The sequence below is a fragment of the Ptychodera flava genome, chromosome 14 (genome assembly GCF_041260155.1).
Source record: "Ptychodera flava strain L36383 chromosome 14, AS_Pfla_20210202, whole genome shotgun sequence".
Classification (NCBI taxonomy): domain Eukaryota; kingdom Metazoa; phylum Hemichordata; class Enteropneusta; family Ptychoderidae; genus Ptychodera; species Ptychodera flava.
The window spans coordinates 3425349-3447307 of record NC_091941.1 but is presented as its reverse complement, the minus strand read 5'-3'; the positions used below and the strand labels follow the sequence as shown (position 1 = coordinate 3447307).

General features: G+C 37.5%; 2 protein-coding genes across 2 annotated transcripts; both read left to right on the top strand.

Moving 5' to 3' along the window:
- Positions 1–2096: 2096 nt before the first annotated feature.
- On the top strand, positions 2097–11172 carry LOC139148978 (transmembrane protein 26-like). Its single transcript, XM_070720454.1, has 3 exons — positions 2097–2406; positions 8642–8819; positions 9332–11172. Exons 1-3 carry the CDS (start codon positions 2207–2209, stop codon positions 10115–10117), a joined length of 1164 nt encoding a protein of 387 aa, XP_070576555.1. The 5' UTR covers positions 2097–2206; the 3' UTR covers positions 10118–11172.
- Positions 11173–16165: 4993 nt separating this feature from the next.
- LOC139148976 (UNC5C-like protein) lies at positions 16166–20405 on the top strand. The gene is made up of 5 exons (XM_070720453.1): positions 16166–16233; positions 16588–17392; positions 17777–17932; positions 18225–18392; positions 18834–20405. The coding sequence occupies exons 2-5, from the start codon at positions 16652–16654 to the stop codon at positions 19311–19313; spliced, it is 1545 nt and encodes a 514-aa protein (XP_070576554.1). The 5' UTR covers positions 16166–16233; positions 16588–16651; the 3' UTR covers positions 19314–20405.
- The last annotated feature ends 1554 nt before the right edge of the window (positions 20406–21959 follow it).

Sequence of the window (21959 nt, the reverse complement as noted above, 5' to 3'; positions counted from 1 at the left end):
TTTAGCCAATAGCACGGAGAGCTATTATGCCAGGTGGTTCAAGTGTCACGCTGTATGGTGACGCCTCCTAATGATCGTACTATCGAGGTCAACACACAGTTGTCAGTCCATTTAGGTGAAAGTGTAATCACGTTCTGAGTTCAATTTATACTCTCGTTTGAATACTGCAAGGTGTACAAAATAAAACTGTATCGAAACATTATCCGTTCAATATTGGATGACCGTGGCGTTGTAACTTTCACAGTGACCCTTAATTAATCATAAAAACAATATTCAAATCCTGTATTCATGGTATTGATCTTTAAAAGGTCTTCAGCAGTGCGTCAACATTGTGCATTTTTCAAGATAATATCCAAATCAGGTTACCACGATGAAAATGCTTATTATTCAACTAAAACTTAGAAAAAACGAATGAAACACTCGCTTTCTATTTGTTTTTCGGTTATTCATGTTTCCTGTGAGTAAACTGATTAAAACATGTCATGACAATAGTCTACGATCACAGTCGCTTGTGGTTATTTAGGTACACGGCGAAGGCCTTCTCTGTGCTCACAATAGGGCCTTCACCGTGTACGTAACCACAAGCGACTGTGTCTACGGTAGAGTTACCCGCAGAACGTTTATGCTTTTTCCGGTCAACCAAATTTTGACGTCACCATGATTCAGAAAAAAAGGGGAGAAACCCAAAATAGATGAGCGGGCATTACAAATAAATTCATCAATCATCATGTTATTTTGACGCTGTATCAATTTTAGCTTCAGTCACGAATAATGATATTCTGACGCCGTATCAAGTTTAACTTCAGCCACGAAGGAGGAACCGTGCCTCAGCATATCTAGAGCAAATCCATGCGGTACTTCATTCGCAAACGGTTTCATGTCCACTTGCGAAAAAAAAACATTATTGTCATACATACTTTGCTTCGAGCCGTGTAAGTCATTTATTTATTTTGCTGTGTCGGTTACCAAGACAATAAATCGTTGCCGACAGGAGCTGTGATCAAGTTGTACAGTGCGCAGTAGTTAACAAATTCATTTTCAGAACAGACGCTGGTTACACAGCTACATAGCTTCAGCGCAATTAGCATCCTTCTTAAAACAATACGATACTGGATCGTTACGAGTTTCGTACCAATACATCTTATGAACAGCTTCAGTGTAATATTGAGTCTTGGGAAGAAAGAATAGATTCTGAAAGTTTTCTTTATTATTAGATTAACTATTCCTAATATTTATCTTGGTTCAGCGAAAAAAAATTGCGAGTGAGAATAACCGTGTCGAAGAGTCATTAAATCATAATTACCGGGCTCAATGAAAAAAACATTAAGGAACAATTAAGGAACAGTATACTTATCACATGAACAAGCCAAGAATTCAGGTTTTTTCGCAAAATAAAGGTAGCTTTCGTTAACCATTCCGCGTTTAAACTTTTGAACTACTGTTGAAATAATATCATACGCCGTAGGCAAGCTGATAAGCGAATACGAACCCCCTATTGGCAACAAAACTAAAATACTGGGACTCAAAATTTAGCAAGTGGGTGTATTTGTAATAGTCTAATAATTATGACTGAGTTTTACAAAATGTTCACGTCAGACACAAATTTTGATCGTAGGAGAAATACGGTCATCCATGATGTTGGCCCACATTGACAACACGTCGGAGATCGAAAAAAAGTTCCGACGCACCAAACTTGACGACATAGACATGTAATGTCGTGACGTAAAACGATCTGAGGGTAAATCCTGCATTTTTGTCAAGAGACAAAAACTTGGCTTTCTGTATTTGATAATGCCTCATATGTGACAGATTAACAGAAATACTTATTGGGAGTTGTCTTTTTGTAATTGAGTGTTTCACTGTCAGTTGTGTGATGTTAAAAGAATTTCCAAATACTAATTCAAAGATATAAAAACATCAATCAAAGTCCGAGATTACAACGATATTAAGATCGATAATTCTTGTAGTTTTGTCTTTTTAACAGTTGCCATGGCAACTATGCTATTCCACAAAAGGAAAACTGATTGGTGAGGATATGGTGATACATCTTTTGAATATATGCAAATTACTTTCATTGGAAGGCATGTCAGTTCACTGTTCTCACCATTGCCACACTATATAAAGTCCTTGAAAGGCACACCACTATATTTCAGTTCGGAGATCGAGCACCGTATATTTGGTAATCGTTTCATTTTGCAAGTTCAAGATGAAATGTCTGTCAGTGTCCATGGTCAAGGCGGCTCTGACCCGGATTCTTTTCGTTTGCCATGGTTTCGTCGCAACATGGAGAGTTGTTGCCGTCAGGGAAGATACCGTCTACTGGTTACTGATGATACCATCGTTAGCAATGCTGGTACTCGAGCTGCCATTAACAACCATTGTAACGAAAGCGGGCGAGTGGAAATGGTGAGAATATTGAACAATATTTTGTGTGTTATTCAAGATTATCCATGACTTTTTTTGTTGCAGATTTAAGCTGCCTGATCCTAGGTGGCCGACGTCACAAGTATCTCTTAATGAACAAGGGCAAGGCTTCTGCTATCCGTTCGTTCAAGTTAATCCAAGTTGCTTCGGAATTTTTTTTCTCGGTATTAGACGTAAAAATGCTTGGATTCAAAGAGTAAACTAGTAACGATGTGTTTTCATAGGTACGATGAAATGTTGATATTGCCCCCCGATGTCAACAATCAACGTGTTAGGCATTGAATTGACGTGATTATACTTGTTTCGCCGATTAGGCTTAGTTAAAGCTCACTAGCCCAAAAAAACATCATCTCACTTGGAAAGAACGTTCAATAGTCTGCACTAAGCTACCCTCCGGCAACTCGAATTTTCTATCACTAGTTGTGAATTAAGTCTTATAAGGTTTTGTAGTCGTGTATGGTCGAGATGTTAACTTTGTAGCTGGGACTTAGAGGCGATTTTCTACAAAAGAAAAAGTGTACTTTAATCGGTAGACGTTAGTATACAAGAGAAACTTGGGTTCCAGAGTGACACAAAACAATAACTCTCTCTGGATTCATTGTTCTCATGGTACTGTCGCTTGTATCTGTGACACGGTTCATCTTCCAATAGTACACTTGCATACGCGCATAATTTTGTTATGTTTTATACTGTAATATGTTTTCGAGAGGTGGCGTTGAGCGAAATATCAGGGTCTAATAGTGCCATACAAATTTTAAAATTTCAACTGAGCACATTACCGACAGAATGGAGAGAACATGCTGACCAAAGTCCCCGAGTACCCAAGTCAGAAAAGCTTTGGAAGTCTTCCTCGGTTTTTGTACACGATTTTCAGGTCTGTTCCCATTATATATTTAAATCTTGTCTTGCACTTCGACAAATGCGAGTAATGTCTCATATATTCAGACATCAGTGATAGCTCTGAATGCCCTCGTCTTCTGTTTTGATTGATTCTTCCATTGTTCTGAGTAATTCAATCGGTTTCCTTTGATATTGATATATTCTTCGTCGAATTTCGAATGAGAAATGTCAGTATTGTAACTGAGTTGTGATTTATTTTATCTACAGTTGAATGGGTGTCGCGATAACAATTTAGAAAATGTTCCCATAACTCGCTGTGTATACAAGTTTCTATGGTTTAGCTAAGGCACGCGTCAGGGTGGTCGATACAGATGCGTGAAATCCCTCCGACCTAGTTGATTTATACTTCTGTCCATTTCGAATTCCGATTAGTTCGTAGACACTAAAAAGACGGGTGGTGTCACTGAAAAGCGTATCTGGTTATCGAATCTAGCACTTCGGAGTAAAACTGATACTCTATGGCCGCCAACAGATGATAAAGTAATTTCCTGAACTATTACCATTCTTGATTACAAAGTTACTCAGACATTCAGAACGCGTGTTTTATATTAATAACATATGTCGGAACCTCGCTCCTCCCCAGCAATTCGGTCGCTGTTGGATGCCTGCGTGTCTTCAAGACGCTAAAATATGACATTTCGCGAGAAAAATTGCAATGTCAGTTATGGTCCTTGTTTAGTATTTCCTTGAAACTTGTAGGAAATATCTCGAAGTGGATCATGTACATGTAATAGGCAGGGGCAACCAACTTGCCAACTTTCAGGTAGAATAACTACGAAAAGCAGAATACATAAAAACGATGCCCCAGAGAAAGGTATGGCGAATGAGGTTGGGTTATGTTTGCTTTCACATTAGTTTATATGTAAATTCTACTCTTTATGATGGTTGACTAGTGTTTTTCAGTTTTAGTGTGATATTTACTTGAAATAGTGGATTGAGGAAATACAGTCAGGACTACCATCTTGCTTTGTGATAATCTCACAATTGAACAGTATTCAAAAAATCGGATTCCATGTTGTTTCCTGGTTTTATATTGACCAAACTTTGAAAACGTGCTTGTTTGACTAAGAGTTACCACTCTATAGTGTTATTAGGGTTACTTTTAATATATCAATGGTGACATACAGCACAGAATCACGGTAGTTTTGTTTGGAAACTTGTCTATACTAATTTTTCTTACATAATCGAAAACCAAGTACACTTGAAGTTGCTTTTTAGTCAACCTCCGACAACGTCGTAGGATCTTTAAATGAGACAGGGATCAATACAGCAGAATGTAATTTTTGAGTCGCTTCAACGCTGGAGAAAGCTTACATTTACGCTGGGAGAAATTTACAAAATTGATAGTAGAAAGCTCAGTGAGTCGGTCGTATTTAGAAGTTTCAAATTCTGCCTGTAGCGTTATTTGTTTACCCGATACGATGGAAAATGTAACAAAAAAAACTACACATGTTATTTCGGCACAAATGTAAAATATCATGGTATTGGCTCTTAGTGGTAAATACGGGATAGATAGCGAAATGTAACTTGAACTGGTATTTTTTAGAAATATTTACTTTTTGATAAGAAAAGGGTATCGTGTGCAGAGAAATAACATATTAGCAACCGGCTTAAATCTCAGTAGATAGTTCTATTTCAGTAATACGTAGAAACCTTTAACATTAAAACTACATTTAAAACGAAACGACGTATCAATTGCATTACAATTATTATTCTAAGTCCAAATGAAACAAAATTAAGCTAAGGGACCAGAATGACAGAGAGCATTGTTTCGTTTTCGACACAAATAGAAACAAAAAATTAAAACCAGGGTACAAAATATGCAAGGGAGATATGATCAGGTTCGCTTCTCGCGAAGTCTTTTATTTCAGCATTCATATTTCCTAGCCGGCCGTCTTACTTTGCCGTCGCTATATTAGGGAAAGATAGACCACTGTATAGACTTATGTAAATCTATCACACAAGTCAAGTACAGTGTAATAATTCTAGGTACTGTTATAGATAAGCGTCCGTTCATTAAGTTGTAGCAGATTTGATATAAGATGTATGTTATCCTAATCAAGATCATCAAATGTAATTAGTCTATTTATAAAGTCTTGGACAAGACAGCTACAAAATGCAATAAGCTTACACATTATCTCCAAATGGTGACAAAATAAAGAGATATGAAATAGGAGAAAGACTAGGACATGCACATAACATTCCCACTCTGATGTAAATTAGTAAAGTCCCCATACAATCGAACGACCAGAATTAACAGAATGGAAATTATCCAAATCTACCAGTCAGGCGTCAGTAAATAGATGAGTTAATTGTACCAGACGTTTTACTCTCAGAGAGTGTACAACGAGTGGCCGTGCTCTCGCTGCTCCAATACAAAGTGGACACCGTTTATTTGCAAGTAATATTTCAGGACTGCTTCAACACAATGCTTTTCTTGCTCGATGATGAGACACTGGATGACAGAAGAATGCAAGGGCAATCTACAGTACAAAAATTCATAGGTATACGACATGTAAGACAATAAACTGGGATCGTGACAAAATCTTGAAATAGTGTTCAGATATTTAGTACATGTATGTGGCTTATCACGAATGCATTAAATGTCGATTGCGATCGGTGACTTGGGTGTCTAAACTTTTTTAGAGGTGGGACCTAAGGTTATAAGAAATTGAAGGTCTTCCCAAGACCTTTTGAACAAGATCAGACAGTCAGCTGATGCACACAAACACCATCGATTAACTACGGGTGGTCTTCCGAACCACACACATTTGCCTGTCGTCAACGCAATTAATATGTAATATTGTCTACTAGACAAAAATATCTTGAATCTGTTTATCAATTTATGTTGCTTAGAAATGTGAACAGAATTTTCATTGTAAAGAGTGTGTGCCGTGTTTTATCGTAGCTTCTAAATAATGTTGGAACGATCAAGTCCCGTTCCACAATAAAAATTAGTGTGCACTAATTGGTACACCAAAACATTTAGGACGTTCATCGGCAAGCCCTGCCTGTGAAGATCGCGTATCAACGGTGAATTGTCCGAAGCAGTGTATAGGAAACTGATTATAAAATTAAAATGTCGGAGGAATTATGATAAAATCCGCATATCATTAATACTCAGCTCACTAGGAAATTATGCCAAATTATTTTATCATAGTCTACTTAGTTAATAATGAGTGTAGAAATAAGTGCAGAAATCACGTCAAACTTTTCTTGAATTGCGGAGGGTTTGTGATTGGTTTGTGATTGAATTAGTTTTTGAAATGTGTCGTCGAAAAATGACGCGAGTATGTTGTTAAGTAAATGTTGCAAATTAATCTGTAAGGTTGACAATCACCTGGCTGAATAAAATGAGTTATGCGATCACAGTACGTTACCAAGAAATAGAAACAAGCAATTTTTTCCAGTGTGGTGTTTCAATGTCTTGAAACTGTCACATTGCAGTTAGCTATCTCTTGAACAGGCACTGATTAAAATGTATAATTACCATGGTATTTGATTCTTAAAATAGGACCATGCTGTTTTCGTTTGATTGACATTTATGGTCGTCGGATTCATTACAGTGTTAATGAAATGCTTTTATATCATTATTTATATTTCTGGAAGAGTTGCCATAACATTTAGTTGATATGTGTTCCAAGGGATAATGTCAAATTTGGGTGAACAATGAACCTTAAGTGGTGATCGATGCTTTGTGTTCACCTTGTGCACGACTGACATTGGAAATAAAAGAACAAGTCATTAAATTGAAATTTTCATCTAGATTAAGGTATAATAAATTTCAGATTTTTTGCACCGGTAAATGAAAGAAACAATTTTTAAGAGGAAAAAAACGGATGATTTTTCTAGGTGAATTGTTGAAACCTTTTGTGTCAAATCTCATTAAGTGAACCATTTTAAGTCAATGCTGTACAGTGAAGCAAGGTCAGCATGCACGACAGCTCTGCTGCTCGAAAGACGTCACGAAAACTGGGCCGAAATCTCCTTACATTAGTGGCATTTATTTTGCCTCGTGGTGACTTTCCCAGAAATATCTAGGAGCAGTTCCCCTAGAATAAAGTCAAATTACAATGCAGTCCATGCATATTCCCAATGTTGTACAGCGCCTCTGAACATTTGCTCGTTTTGACGTTAAAATCGATCAAAACGGTCGCATCGCAGCACAATTCATACCAGCAGTTATGTTTTCACGTTCAATCAACAGTTGTCCACTGAAAGTCTGAACTTATTCTGTCGGTCTCTTGTACACAGAAATTTCCCAATCTGACTTACACCGTCATGTTTAGCAATAATTTTGCTGACAAAAAATAAATCAATGTTATTGCATATAGGTAATATTAGAATCTATTTAAAAAATACATTGCAGTCCTTCCGAACCACCATATCACAACATTATTCTTACACATGTACAATAAGTAAAACAAATTGAAGGGGGACAAAGAACGCGGCCACTTTTAATTCAGCTAATGGATAGAATAAATCAACATGTCATCATTGATATTAATCATTCTTGGAACACAAAGACGCTGAGGATAATTTTATTTGTTTGTCTGTAATCAGAGCCATGGGCAATACGTTTTCAGGTTTCATGCATTCACTGTTCTCTGGAGAGTAAAATGATTGAGGGTGATATTCTAATCTGAAACACTAATGTGAAGGACTGAATGATATATGGAGGTGACCTTACTGTTTTGTTTCTAATCGTCATGGTTACGACGAAGATTTGTCAATTTGTCTGGGAGAACAAAGAAACACAGAAAATCGTTTTCATGAACAAGTTCATCTTGATTTATTTCTTCAAATTTATAAGTCAACGTAAAGGAAAGCACAAATGGATGATGCTAAAATTGTTTTGTCTGATTAGATGCCACTTTGATGAAAAGAAGCAGCTGTAGCAGTATACGGAAAGGCGGGACTTTCACTCATAGAATCTGTACGTTTGGAGAACTTTATTTCTTTGAAGAAATGGTCATAACATGTAGTAATGACTCGCGTTAATTTTGCGCCACTGAAGTAACTTAAGTTTTCCAAACAAATGCCAGCATATTTGTAGTTCCGAGAACGTATCGTTCAAATGACGTCATCACATTGAAACAACATTGATTGATTTTGACAGGTACAATAAGGATATGTTCGTACTTCCGGTTGTAATTGAATCTAATAATTTACAGAACATATCAAATGATACGGATATGCAATAATGGGATTGATTTGCGCTCACACGGATATAGTCAATATTTTGCATTATCTTGTCCAATCTTTGGCCAAGAAGCAGGGTTCTTCGTAACCAATTTCGTATTTTTTTCTTTTCCAGGTTTGCCCCGAGTGTGTTCCTGTATTTGTCCAGCATCGTTCCAGCCATTTGGTTTTTAGAGGAGGATCTACTTGCAAAGCGTCTCGACTTCGCTGAAAGACAGGGACTGATCACAACGGATTGTTCCTCGCTAAATGATGTCAGGTCAAATCATACCAAATACGTCCAAGTCAGCGGGGTGCGTCTCTCTCTCTCTCTCTCTCTCTCTCTCTCTCCTCTCTCTCTCTCTCTCTCTCTCTCATCACACACACACATACATACATACATACATACATACATACATACATATATACATACATATACATACACACACACATACATACATACATACATACATACATACATACATACATACATACATACATACATACATACATACATACATACATACGAAATATACAAAAGTTAGGAACCAAAAGCATTTAGAATGCTTGAGAACTTTACCTTTTGGAACAGTCAGAAATTGCACCTACTACATAACTACCGATGACCAAAATTAGACAAATGTATTTGTGGCTGGTGCTAATGATTTTATTCGGCAAGTTGCGTGCTGGTCTTTGTGCAAAAAATCTTGTCAAGATATTGGGAGGGAGCATCTTAGACAGATCGTCGATGTTTCTTCCACCTTATCCGTACATATGAACATTGTTTTTATTCTTCAGTGGTATTTTCTGACATTTCCTTGCACAGGTGACAATTCCTGTTGGATTGTCGGACAATGATTGGGTACTGGCGCTGCAACAAGTGTTCATGTGTTCTCTCATCTTGGGAAGATGGCTTCTACCGAAAGGCAACATATCACGTGACCAACTCTCACAGCTTCTCCTGGTTTACATAGGTATGGCTGCCGATATTTTAGAGTTTTCGTCAGAAAGTATGGATGACATCGCCGTGAAGTGCGATATTATACTGGTGAGATGCATCCTGGGAATATGGTCATGGAGTCTGCTACAGTTTACATTGGTTCTGACAGCCACGAAGTCGAGGAAACCGCGTTTTGCGCATGCGTCGTCGCCGAAGAGAAACAACAACCTACAGGTACAACAGTCGATGACCGGCGTCAAACCTGAAGGTGAACAAGGCAGCTGTTGCGAAACGGAAGTTTGGGCCATTCTCCTGTCAATCATCATGCAAGACGGTCCGTATCTGGCCATGAGGCTTTATTTACTGCTCGACAGAAACGCCATCAACCAAATGATGCTGTGGTTCACAACCAAAAACGCTCTGGTTCTCTGTCTTCAGATCTACCGCCTGATTGTTCTCTGTGTGGACAAGAGGCCGAAGAAGAATCTAAGAAGGGTTAGCGTTGGCGTTATTACAACGGCAGAAGTCACTCTGAGCGACTACGTGGAAGATGAAAGCGTCAATACCCAAGTAAGAAACAGTAGAGGGAAACTGAACGCAACGAAGAAAGACGACTTGAAAGGAAAACAAGAAATACCAATATCAAAACGCAATCATTGCCATCGTAAATGACATTCACGTGAAACCAATGTTATGAAAACTAATGACACAATTACGCTTATTAAATAAATTGTCTATTTTAGAAACGTATATGATAAAATCGCATAGCGTTTCTAGTGTGTAATCAGGCACTCCTGACCACCTGTCATACTCTACACACTACAAGGCAAACATCATCCTCAACGACGACGACAACAACAACAACAACAACAACAACAACAACCATGATACATCATTATTTTTGCCATCTCATACAAGGAATGGTGAACACTGTCTAAAATACTCTTATTATCTCATATTTCACATTATTAACACGAAGGGCAAAGTTTGTCACTTCTGTCATGGTAGTAAACGTTTTGTAGGATCAGTGCATCAGCGGACCGCCGATTCTATCCCGGACCCACCAGAGGGCGTGTTTGGAGTTCTAGCAACATCGCTGTGATCCATCCAACTCTGATTATATTAACCTTTGACCTTCTTCGATCAGAATAAGTTCACAAATTTAATGGCACAATGCTGAAATATCTTGATCAGCCAATTAAATTGTCTGTAAAATGTTGAAGTCGCCCTGATTTTCAAACCAACCACTTTATTTGCTAATGGTATGATGTTCATTTATACTGTGCTCAAAGCCAACTACGGACAAACAGAAGAAGGCAGGGTTTGTCCTGCTTTGTGTTCATGTGCATGTCCAAGTATTCATTCAATTTTAAGAGGTAGTCTAGTTTTAAAATTTATGCTAAACTGCTCGCCTGATGAAATCATACCCCTTTTAAAGACAATTTTTCAGGTTGTTTCTTTTTAAATGTCTACTTTCTTTTAATCTATTGTCGAGACCTTATCCAGGCTGAACTACTTGTGTTTTAGCTAAGTATAAAATTAAAGATACTATTTCTAGATTTTAAGTTATTTACATTGAATTACCGTGAGTGCCTCGTGTTTTTTTCTTGCAAAACGTCAAATGAGTTCATTATTATATACAACTTCTACAATAGTTGATTTAAATGCATTGTATGTTTCAATCCGAATATTTATCTATTGTACAGAAATAAATCTCTATGGAAACTATCCTCATTATCACGTGTTCCTTTTCTAGGTTAAAATGCAAGGGAAAGTTTACTTTTGAATGGAAGTTGGCTTTCTAACACTGGAGGCTACTGATTATAACGAGTGCCAGCACCGTCAAGCGTTACACAGGCCTCAAAGACACAACGTTCAAAACATGATTATGATGATATGCTAATCATGTGCAATCTTTTAAAAACAAGGGTTAAGTAAAACGTATACAATTGTCTCAGTACGTTTTAAATCTCAAATCCAAATCCCATTTATTAATGAAATAAAAATCCCGAAACTAAAAATATGCATGGGCTGCCAGCCATTGTCAACTGGGCTATCAATTTCAGAAAATGGTAGCCCAAGTGGATTACCAGGGAAAAAAGTTAATTTCGAGCCCTGCATTTCATGCACTTTGGTAGCCTCAGGCAAAAGTTGGTAGTCTGTGGACGTGGGACTACAGCTAATTTCGAGCCCTATATATATATATATATATATATATATATATATACCACACACACACACACACACACACACACACACACACACCAAAGTATCAAGATGTCTTCGTGGGAAATTACAGCGCTCGATGCTGAAAGTTGAGCGTTATAAAAAACCCAAATCTTACCGTTACTGCAAGAGGCATGAAACTTACATATATCATTACTTTGTATAGTTACCGGACCTTTAAACACGTCTTCGTTCAATTTCTGGCAATCGGTTGGTTGACCGCTGCCGATATTCTTACGTATAGTACTTCAATGTTAGCAAAAATGTTTCATTTTATACCGTTACTACTGTATGCAAAACATTGATGAAATTATTAGAAAGCCTAATTTTGACATGTTTGAAACAATGTGTCGTCATTATGTCATGTTAGGAACGCGAGCCCACAGCTCCTTCACCCTCTCAGTCCTAGAAATGGGACTGTGGTGAAACGAATCATTCAAGGTGACTTCTAATATATATTTTTTAAAGAGTAAGATGCTCCGTTGTAAGTGTTGTGGCTGTTTTCAGCTGTATCGACCGTTCCGAATTTTCTAGAGGCCTTCTTTTACATGTCCCATATACAGACAAAACATGTTTGCCCCCATAGTCATCCGCCCGCATCACGTCGAGACTTGTTCGTCATGTGTTCTTTGGTGCTTTTGTGCCTTTGATAGACTGGCCTTTGTCGCTTGGATTTTCTCGGACTTTCTCAGACATTTGGCAAGCCTATACCTTTGACAAAATCCTCAGCATAGTGTTCCCAAAACAGCTTATAGGAGAATAGACTGAAAGATCCATCATTCCAGGACGCTCTCTACGCGTCCCTCCTCTTACAGAAGGAAGGGGCTGGCAGAGAGCGCCCTCGACCAATGGTCTTTCAGTCTGACACAGGAGAAATGCTTTAAAATTGTGAAAAAATAGCGTATGAAGGTGTCTCCCCTTCGTAGCCATAAAAAGCTAAAATGACTGAGAAAATGTTTTATAGATAGGAAATAAAACCCAACAACTCTTGTTGTAATCTAATCTTAAAGTGATGCTTATGGTAAACGTAGTGCTTAAACAAAAACTCACGGTAAGTTTTATTTCTCATGCAAAGGTTTAGCGCCACCTAACACAGTAAGTACTTTGCCTTTTTTCTTTGCAACGTTACTCGACAGGCTATCTTCCTTTTGTTTCGTTACTTTGGATAATCTTTCAAGGCGTATTGATTGCAACAGCATCTCTTAGTCACGGTAAGTTCTCCATCAACCATTTATCCAAGGTCATATCTATGTGTGTACCCTGTTTTATGCAATAAATACCTGTACAACATTCTCATTTCAATCCATTGGACGCAAGGCTTGGACCTACTAACAGACACGTATATTACGTAGCGACACTTCGGCCTGTTATTTTCCAAATCTAGTTTGTACACCGCGAAGGGTTTTAAAATATTGTCTAGATGTGATAGCTACAAGTATGAAATCGATTAGAATTCACAACTACCGAATCCACCAACTGCAGTCTACAAAACAATAGCTCAAAATGTCCGCCATTTCTAACGGTCACCTATGGGTCACAACGAATCATCAACTGATCTGGACAACATCAGGATTGTCAGGGTCTCTCATGTTATATCTGAAGCAGATGTATCCACAACCTCTAACTTTATTTTGTTCAAGAACTGTTTAGAAGGAATGCTGAAATGCAATGTCTTTTGAATGCCTAGTTCGCAGAACTAACGCTCCAGTCTTTCTTTGAATCTTAAATTTTGCGACTAGTAGCCAGTCAGAACGTTAGTGTTCCGTTATTTACCTTGACATGTACGATTCTTACAGTTGATCAAGAAAGAACAAATTGCGCGAAGATTGTTTTCTTATGTACACATAAAATCATGTTAGGTTCACCCATTGTCCGTTTTAGTAAAGAATTCAAGGGAAACCAAGGACTTCTACGTGTTTGCGAAAGAGGTCAGTTCAGGGTCAAACCGACCACAGCTTGTACACAAATCCACTGATTGTTCTCGCTATAGGCATGCTCAACCTGCGACGAACTCTATTAAAAGTGAACTGGATCAGTGCCACATGTAGAAAGAACCTTAATCACAAATCATTTATTTAATACTTCTTTTGCCAGCGTTGACACTGTCCGACCTACAAATACTTCAAATGGAACCGCCATTCCAAAAGGACGAAACCAGGTCACAAAACAATGAGGGATCTGACACGGGTTGGTGACTTTTCTAATTCTAAATACTGTATGCTGTATGTGTATGGATTCATCAGCTCATAGAACCCGGAGAAGGGTCTACGATCGGCTGCGACCTTTGAATTTTTTTTTAGTATTTTCTTTTGTCCACAAAATGTAGTTCCTTGTTGTATTAAAAACGATCATGTCACAATGCCCTGTATTAAGGTAGTATGCGCTTCGAAAGTGAAAGGCTCTATAACTTTTGCCCAAACTTTCCTCAAGGAATTTTTTGACAATTCTCTTTTCAAAATCAAGAATGTAAATCGAGGGTCACCGTGCGAGTTTTGGTACTGGAGAAACAAATTACCCAAGATTTACAGATTTTTAAAATTCAAAATGGCCGCCATCCCTATGTTAACTCCGTTGAGAAAAATAAATTTTCCATTTCACTAAGACGGCAAAAAGTTTTCTACCACCGAGAGCTTTAAAATGAACCCTCACAAGTGGTAGATCAGAAAAGCATTATAAAAGTTTGAAAGTCCAAATAACTGTCCCCTGCAGGTCTATCTGTAAAGCCCAATGTTATTGTTTAGGATTGAATTTTACTCTAGGATGAACTTCATTTGTAGGCAATGATATTGCATATTGTGCACAATCTGCCGTGTTTACAAAGCAAATGTCTACATAAAATACTTCGGGAGAACAAAAATTCCATTATCATGCAGAGTTTTAGGACGCTGAACATGCAGTTCTTAAAATCTCCATCTTGGTAATTAACTCTTAGTTTCTTGTTATTGTTAATTTATTTACTCTTGATCAACGGTCTCACTCTTTATCATTCTTTACTTTGGTTTCAGGTAAGGGAGAAGATCGTCGACTATATCCGGTGAGTCAAAACAGCGAGAGAACAGACATCATCCCGTACAGAGTATTGGGAAAGCAATGCAAATATTCTTCCCGTCACAATTAGATGTTCCGTACTAACCATATGAACACAAAGTCTATCGTAATATCGCTATGCAATCCTGCATTTTCACTGTACCACCTGAAAAGAGTCTTACTATTTTCTTTGTCTTCGCGTGGTACGGAAGTTCGACAAGTAATATCTGGTGTGTGTAGTGACATTTTTAGGTCAACTCAGAGCGATTATTTGACAGTGTGAGTTTTCAGCGTTCGGGAATGTCGGTCTTTCATGGCTTCATATTATGATTCTTGAGATGAATTATCCAAGAGGTGTTTAGGGGATTGTATTTTCATTCATTCTCGTTGTCCATTTAACAGCTCAACCAGGCGAAGACAAGTTCCCAGCATCTCTCTGACAGCTCTGATGACGATGATAAAGGTATATATTTGATACTTTGTTGATAAACAAAACAAAATTTATATCATGGCATATTGTGCCAAACTGTTTGTGTAAACCCGTCACATTTTTGGAAGAACTAAAATGATCGAATTCCTCGTCACCATGCACACAGCGTTGTTATGGACCACGAAAAGATATACAAGTGAAGGGATAACATCGGTCTTGTATTACGATGATGATGACGACGACGACGACGACGACGATGATGATGATGATGATGATGATGATGATGATGATGATGCACAAAATAGTATACACAATCATCGTTAATATATGAACCTGGAGTATGGTGTTTTAAAACACCATATTCCAGACTATCAGGACTATCTCGATATTGTTAAGAAACCGGAAAAACAAGAGACTTACGATAGTGAAAAGCGATTGCCTATATTATATATCCTTGACATTAATAAATTAACGTCTCTTCGTTGCTGTTTTTTCTCAGTTGGTCACATACACGGTTCACAAGATAGTGGCTATCATTCTTCAAATAAGAGTTCGAATGAAAAGGTAGGGAACTTATTATTTTCGCCTTCAAACCGTGCGACATCAGATGAACTGGATCAAACATCTTATATTTAGACTACTTCATAAATTTGTCGAAAGTCTGGCAGATTAACAAGTTTTACGATATTAATAAATGAGTTCCGGATATTGTTAGTTTAGATATCATCCTTTCAGCAAGCATGCATTTGATTGGATACCGGTACTGTTTTAGTTTAGATATAATCCTTTCAGCAAGCATGCATTTGATTGGATACCGCTACTGTTTTTGTGGCTTATTTTAATCAGCACAGTGAAAATACTGCACATCGATCGCTTCGCACTGCATAAAACTCATCGAAGGGGTTGACAGCGGGGGAGGGGGGGATGTGCAGAGGCAACAAAGGAAGCTGCCTTAGTATAGGACCAGTCACAGCATATGTATTGCGGCCAATAAAGTATACCGCATGTGTTTAATCTTTCGTTGTTTTTGTTGCTTTGAAGACAGGAGCTCAAGACGACTTTCATTGTGACAGAATAGAAAACTATGCCGGAATTGAAGAACAAGGTATATATCATACAAATTGCTCTCATGATGGAGTTAATGTTCACAACGATACAAATTATGTAAACGTTGGTCTGTCAGCCTTGACTTGCCCCAAGTCTGTGGGTATATATTACATCAAAACAGTAAATTATAGCGATATGCAGACTCGTAAATCGTTGGGTGAACATGATGGCCAGCCAGTAACTGCTGCAACTAGGGCCATTCTACCGTCAATCCTTCGTAATTAAACGAATTGGATAGAAAACCTTCAGATGAAGACAAACCAAATTCTTTTTTTATTGAGCCTTTGCATCGAAGATTTCTTCGTGATATTCCTGACAAGATTATAAATATTTCTGCAATATCTTTTCTTAGCTAAGAATTCCGATGCCAAGAAAAAAAACGTTTCTTCTGTCGTCAAACGAGAAAACTAGCCACAATGACAACGTCACCGGCCAAGCAACTGAGACTAATCTCCCCTGAAATAGAAGATTCTCCTCAAGCGCAAAGTGTTACAGCGATGTCTCAAGTAGCCAGTGACGGTAGCTGCCCCCTTGGAGAAGCTGGATGTCTACCAAAGTTATTATCTGAACCCAGTAGCGGAACTGATGCGCTGAAACAGAGGGCAAGGGGAGATGATTTTGTTGTTGGGAAATTCGACCATACGGGAGGGCATTTACTTCTATCGTTTCAGGGTGTTCATTTATTCATACCCCCTGGAGCAATCCCAAAGGATGAAGTGAGAGAGATATTTATGTACGCAAGCCGGGAAACCCAGCATGTCAGTCAACTGTCTGACCAACATGGACAGCTAATATCTCCTGTTGTAATATGTGGCCCCCATGGTTCAAAATTCGAATCAGATGTTATACTTAGTTTCCATTGCACTGGGAAGGGTTTCGATGATATCAAAGCTGTTTATTCGGCAACTGATGTAGACGAAGGTTGTCAATTCGTCGAATTATCCGATGTTGAGGGGGCTTGCTCGTTGTATAATGATACAACGGGGAAGGGAAGTATCATACTGCGTCACTTTACAGGTGGTGCGTTCTGTGGGAAAGTAAATTCTGATATCGAAGGCGGAAACAAAAAATGGATCACTTTATATGTGTTTTATTCCGAAAAGAGTGTGGACGTGAAACTTAGAGTGCGCTGCACTGACAATAGCGAGGATAATGAGGTATGGAGTGTATTTATTTCACCGATATTTTGAGTCTTTAAACATCTCAAAAGACTGGTCATCATATTTCTTTTGATTTTAAACAACGTTGCTAGGGATACAATTTGTGATACCGATAGTAATTTAGCTCACACTAATAACATGAAGAGCAACTGTGATCAATCGGTGTCTTCCCTCCTGTCTGTCTGTCTGTCTGTCTGTCTGTCTGTCTGTCTGTCTGTCTGTCTGTCGTATGTATGTATGTATGTATGTATGTATGTATGTATGTATGTATGTATGTATGTATGTATGTATGTATGTAATGTTTCTCTGTACAACATTATGCAGATTTGGCAATACCAGCACACATTTTTCTTAAAGAATTGTGTGTTTTTATCATTAAAGAGGTTTGTCTTTGGCGAAGAGAAAATGTTGACTGGCAAACAATGCACGTCAAGCAAACAGCTAAAGTTTGATGTCTTGGCTGGAGACGTGTCTGTATCGTTAGAGAATATCGAAGAGGGATGGGAACGTTTCCCATCGTCGGGGACAAACAGTCAGGTAACTATTTAAAATGAAGTTGTCAATCTACGGCAGGACTGACACTCAACAATACAAGAGTGAACGCCTTGGAGATAGAGAACATTTAAAAAAACAAAAACCCGATTATATTAGTGGTTACGATTACCTTTTATGAACGATATAAGTTTTGAAGACACTTTTGTCTATTCAGACAGCTGAATTGCCGTGGCTTTTTTAAAATTCTAAATGTACGCTATGCTGGCAAATGATAACAGAAGATAAGTTCAGACATCATTACTGTATATTCTGACGGTTGTCATCCTCTCTTTAGATCATGTCACGTGAAATACTGGTTGAACATGGGCAAGATTGCTGCGAATTCATCGCAAAGAGATGTGATGGACTTCCCCAACAACCAACGGCTTTCAGATGTTCTTTGCATATCAAGCAAGAGGGCAATGAATGTTTTTCCCCGAATAGGCCTATTGCCATATCTTTGGTGAGTCTATCACTTCAGTTTTGATGACAAACCGAACCTTGGGATTTACATATACTCTAAACGACCACATCAACAACTATTATACTGTATGAATGTCTAACAAAATAAGTTTACACCCAGCCATCCCGAACACACACACACATGTACGTGCGTGTAGGTGTCTATGTGTGTCTCTGTCTGTCTGTCTGTCTGTCTCTGTCTGTCTGTGTTCTACCCACACATAAACGCCAAATAATTTGAAGGCAGACTTAAACTGACCAAGACATCCTCTTTAGTAGTTTGTCTTTACAAGCAGAATGTAATAAGGTATTCATACCAAAATCAGACCTAATAATTTTGCCATGGGGAAAATCACTACGAAATCACCTTTGTACTCGGAGTGTCTTAGGTCACGAGTTAAACTTATCCAGCTATTATTCATTTTTTTTCTTTATTTCACAGGATTTTGCCACCAGCCGACAGGCTTGTAAGTCGATCTTCACTGAAGGAACACGGGAGAAAATGAAGACTTTGCTAGATCCCGAAAACCCGATCGGCAATGACTGGAGGAAATTTGCTGAAAAACTTGACTTAAATGGTTCTATTAATTACTTGCAGTCGCAATATCCGCACAAAAGTCCCACACTATTCCTTCTTAATTATTGGGAGGGTAATTTGACGAATCCACACTCTCCGGTCGCAGAACTTAAAGACTTAAGTCATTTCTTTCGCAGTATTCAGCGAGATGACGTCGGATCTTTGATAGATGTTTGTTTGTCATTTGATGGTCTGTATCGACAAAGTAGTTCTCCTACATCAGAGTCTAAATTGCAACACGATGATTCGTCGGATACCGGCTACTGCTCCTCCCCACCTCAAGACATTTCTCCAAGTCTAAGATCCTCAGACTCATATCAAGGGTTTCCTAGTGTCAGCGAATAGTAATATGAAAATATTTCTATCATAAATGATTAAGGGAAACTTTCCATTCTCTAGAAGAAATAAATAAAAACACAGGAATAGATTAGCTAATGCACATTATATTCTGTTACTGTCATGAAAAAGGTCAATTAAAGTTTTACTTGTTAGGGAGGGTAGTTTTCCTTCAGAAAGGACGTTAACTCGTAGCACGAATTAATGTAACAAAAATATGGCCTAATTTCATTCGTAGAGTGCAAAGTTCATTGAGTGAAATGTAACTGTTGTTATAAGACCGAAAAACGTCCGGTTTTAATTTCTAGACTATAAGCGGAACGTAGTATAATATATTCAGCATATAGTTAATTTGCTTATTTTTCTTTCGACTAGAGTAATAAGGGAGCTCGTTTCTTCACGTCTTCTAACGACTCATTACAAAACACGAGAAAATGGGCGCCTTGAGCGACCGATCTTCCAGAAAAAAACTTTATTGACATCTCTGTTTTTTGCTTTCTCAAGTTATTCTATTGATGTTTCTGTCGTATTTGTTTTTAAAGTTATTCGTGGATTATTTTTCCCTGTAGACACTGACAGCAAAAATAATTGAAAACTATAAACACGCTTCCATGGGATTAGATATGTCTGTATGTATTGTCAGACTTATCTTTAATACGGTGAAAGTCTATCATTTTTCTTTCTGTTAAAATTTGAACATCTACGAAACAAAAAAGGTGACATTGTCATTGCCGAGTATTCAGTTACAGACAGTTGTAATTAGTTTTCTTCTGACAGACTTCCTTTGCGAACCTAATCTGAGACTGCAAGTCACTACTTCAACTCTATAAAATCCTGTTGCATCAACATCAAAAGACCAACTCAGCTACTTCCCGCGCCCATTCTTCACTCAACACTTGCCTGTCATCAAGAATTGTGTCTACATTACGAACAACATTCGATACCGACTGACTGCATTTGCTGGAAGTGTTGATTAGAAATTGTTCAGAACTAGCCGCATTATGCATCTTGCTTGTCATGAGTGTACTTTCTTTAATTGCAGTATTCACTGTTGTATTTCAGTTTGTTTCTAGTGTTGTTAATATAGGTCGTTGCAAATTATTGTTCGTCTCTGTTTATTTCTCAACCAACCTAATACCCCAACATTAAGTAAAATCTTTCGCTTTTCAAAATATCTACAGAAACTCATGGCATATATATTATATATATATATATATATATAATATATATATATATATATATATATATATATATATATATATATATATATTATACGAAAATGGTTTGCTTGTCAAAACAGGCAAAGTATAGTGCTCAATGCATTTCTGCAGGGCGATAATACTAAGAATCTAGGAACTTGTAGTTGTCACCTTACAGGCTGTTTCATGCACTAAGCGCTCCTGATGATTGCTTAGCGCATGAAACAGCCTGTAGAGTGACAACTACAAGTTCCTAGATTCTCAGTGTGTATATATATATATATATATATAATATATATATATATATATATATATATATATATATATATAATATATATATATATCTATATAATATATATATATATATATATATATATATATATATATATATATATGCTCAGATTTTTTAAATGTTTTTTCCTGTTTAGGTGATAATTTTGTGGCCAAGATTACTTACCAGTGATCTCTTATCCCCATATCCCTATTTTTACGCTCATCACATTTCTTCGTTTCCTGTACTTGAACTTTTCAAATCAGCTTTACTTGGTAGATGTTTGGATTTCTTAAAATAAGTGGACAAAGTGGGGAAATTCCAATTTCCACACTTCGTACACAGCATGAGACATAGAGTATTTCATTGAAAAACGGCATCACTCATAAATGTCGGAAATAATAGATTTATATATTTTCCGCATTTATATATTTTCCGCCCATGGTTTACGTTTCCTCAGATCGATCAAAAGTCCGCAAACCCCCTCCAAGCAAAGCGTAGACGAAATGGTATCGCCAACGCACGCTGAACGCCTATTGAACTGCATAAACAGGTGATAAGTGAAGGCAATAAATCTTACACTTCTCAAAAAACATTAAGAGCTTATCTAAAATATTAGATTTCAAATGAAAACATTGATAATTCTCTGCTAATTTTGTGACTATTCTGAAACGCTCATAATCTATCTGTACACGATGAGTCGACAAAACCAGAGATTTGAATGGATTGTCCAGTCTGCAATAATGGTCATTTTACCTCCTTGCGTCATAATAGCACCGAAGACTAACTAAATGATCCTGATAATGATATTGTCAATATAGACTATTTTGGTGATAGGCTGCTATTTATACGGACAGAAAGGGAGAGAATATGGTGTGGTATTTTACATTATAAACCAAACTTTATATTATCCTCAAGTATAGCGTTGACGTCATTACTTGTACCTTCTCAAAATCTTAAAACACGATTGGACTAATTTGGGATAATAGGATTTTCATATTTTTCAAATTTCTCAAAGTGTCTCGTACCCTATAGCTGAATGTTGCAATATTGCAAATTACTAATAAAAACAAGTGTGTAATGTAAAAAGAAAAGCAGATGTGAGTACATTTGTAGATTAAATCGGCACTACTTCACCATCCAATTATTCCAAATTAGGTCCAATCGTGTTTAAGTGTATTTTGT